The sequence below is a fragment of the Plasmodium cynomolgi genome (genome assembly GCF_000321355.1).
Source record: "Plasmodium cynomolgi strain B DNA, scaffold: 0426, whole genome shotgun sequence".
Classification (NCBI taxonomy): Eukaryota; Apicomplexa; class Aconoidasida; order Haemosporida; family Plasmodiidae; genus Plasmodium; species Plasmodium cynomolgi.
The window spans coordinates 1-2,186 of record NW_004192894.1 but is presented as its reverse complement, the minus strand read 5'-3'; the positions used below and the strand labels follow the sequence as shown (position 1 = coordinate 2,186).

The 2,186-nt window shown below is 33.1% G+C and overlaps 1 protein-coding gene across 1 annotated transcript; it reads left to right on the top strand.

Moving 5' to 3' along the window:
* Positions 1–589: 589 nt before the first annotated feature.
* PCYB_004090 (hypothetical protein) lies at positions 590–846 on the top strand (the record flags this gene model as incomplete). The annotated part of the gene is made up of 2 exons (XM_004227830.1): positions 590–673; positions 712–846. The coding sequence occupies 2 exons, from the start codon at positions 590–592 to the stop codon at positions 844–846; spliced, it is 219 nt and encodes a 72-aa protein (XP_004227878.1).
* Between the last annotated feature and the right edge of the window lie 1,340 nt (positions 847–2,186).

Sequence of the window (2,186 nt, the reverse complement as noted above, 5' to 3'; positions counted from 1 at the left end):
TTTTTTTTTTTAATTAAAATGGGTTACGCGCGATTCGTAAACCATGTACCCTGGAATTATGTATAACCCTCTTCCGCAAATTATCTGCACATAATGTGATTAAAGACGCACATGATCTGACTGATTAAGTTTAAATGATTGCCTCTACAGCTAAAATAATATTATATGTAAAAAGGTGGAGGATTTTTCCAATTTAAAAAATACTTTTATGGCCTCTTTGCTGATAATCATCAAAGAAATATAAAACAAAAATTAAATTCATGTAAGTAAAACAATCCAAAAAATTGAAATCCCTATGTGTCAAATCGGGGCATGGGGAATATTCAAAAAAAACACAACATTTATGACAAAACCTTTGACCAGCAGTGACGTACAACATAATCACAGTAGTGCTTATTTGTCCAATATAGAGACCCCTACAATTACCACGTCAATACGACGAAAAAGAACACCTTACACTAACTATAAAAACACCAAAAGTGGTAACTTCCCCATAATTTACACCAAAAAAATATGTTATATTTTTACAAAAACAAAATAGGTTGTAAAAAAGAGGTTAAAATTTAAAAAAAATATAAATCCATTTTAAATGGTTATATACTTTATGTATACAATCACAAATGGATACCATAGGACATTACGTCCTAGTGAAATAAATAAAATTGTAGATTTTGTAATTCAAGCCATAGCATTGAATACTAATAAGAAAAGAATTCATCACACGAATTAATATATATAAGCAATGCCGTACTTACATATATTTCTCACTCGCTGCGAATAATCGGGCATCCTTTAAAAGAGATGGATGTTCGCAATGAACTCTCTAATTATCTGATGGGGAATTAGCCCCTCTCAACATTTCCCCATATATGTCATTGGAAGTGTTTTCCAATGTTTACACATATCCATTTTCGCGTGATTCTCTATTCTTTGAAGATTTCCTTATCTGAACTTGTCCTTTGAATTGTTTTGATCGCGCTCTGTCACATTTTGTTACGTCCTTTTGCATTTATTCCTTCAACTCCATGCTCACATTTGGTGATGCTCCTAAGTCATCCATATGGTTCTACCTATATATTTCTTCCTCCTTTGATATGGAAAATTGTGCCAGATGTCCACGTGCCCTCAATGTATAGACTTCATTACGGTCATTCTTGTTACATCATTTTCTTTTACCAAAAATAACCATTCTTTAATATAACATGGGTATTCGTATCCCCTTGTCAAAGCAATTTCTGGTACATCAATGTCTTCACCACCATTGACATTCCAGGAAATAAAGTACACTTCATATAATAGTACTCTGGGGATACCCGTTCACTTCATAGAATGTTACTGCAAATATATCAGTGCATTGCACACAATTGTGATCTTCTTATAATGGAGCCTTGAACTTATCCCCTTCAAAAAAAAAATTACTGAAACTGAGGGTACATCCGTACGATGTGCACAATGGTGCTCTTCAAATAATAGAGCCCTAAATGCTGAATCCACCGCATAATAATATTCAGGGCACATACGCACAGTTCACAAAGTAGTACTTCATGTACATCTTTACGGTTCACACAATAGTGCTCTTTTCATGAACGCATTACCGTTACATCAAAACCCTTCAAATGATAGTACCCCTGAGGAAATGGTACACTACGAATAGTAGTATCCCAGGTACATCCGAACACTTCACACAATTGTAATTCTGAGTGACGTACAGTCTCCTAATAATAGTGCTCCACAAACATCAGTATTCTTCACCCATTAGTGTTCTTCAAAAAATAGCATCCTAAATCATATATTTTGAAGCCTTCACATAGAGACTCAAGGGACATCCGCACTCTCTACACAATAACAATTTAAAAAAACATCCTTTTCACATACATCAGTATGCTTCAAATAAGTGTACACACTATATGGTATTACACCAAGTAGATACATACACTTCACGCAATTACGGTCTTCATATAATAGAGTTTCATGGAGATCAAATCTCATCAAGCAATAGAGCTGTTCAAATAAGAGAGCCCTAAAAATGAACCCTAAAACCTAACCCTAAACCTATATAGGTATTCACTCAAATAAAAAAATTAAATATATCTCTAATATATAAATGTAAAATATTAATTAGTGTATGTTATAATACCATTCCCATTTAATGTTGAATAATTTTATTGACATAATTGTACAATAAA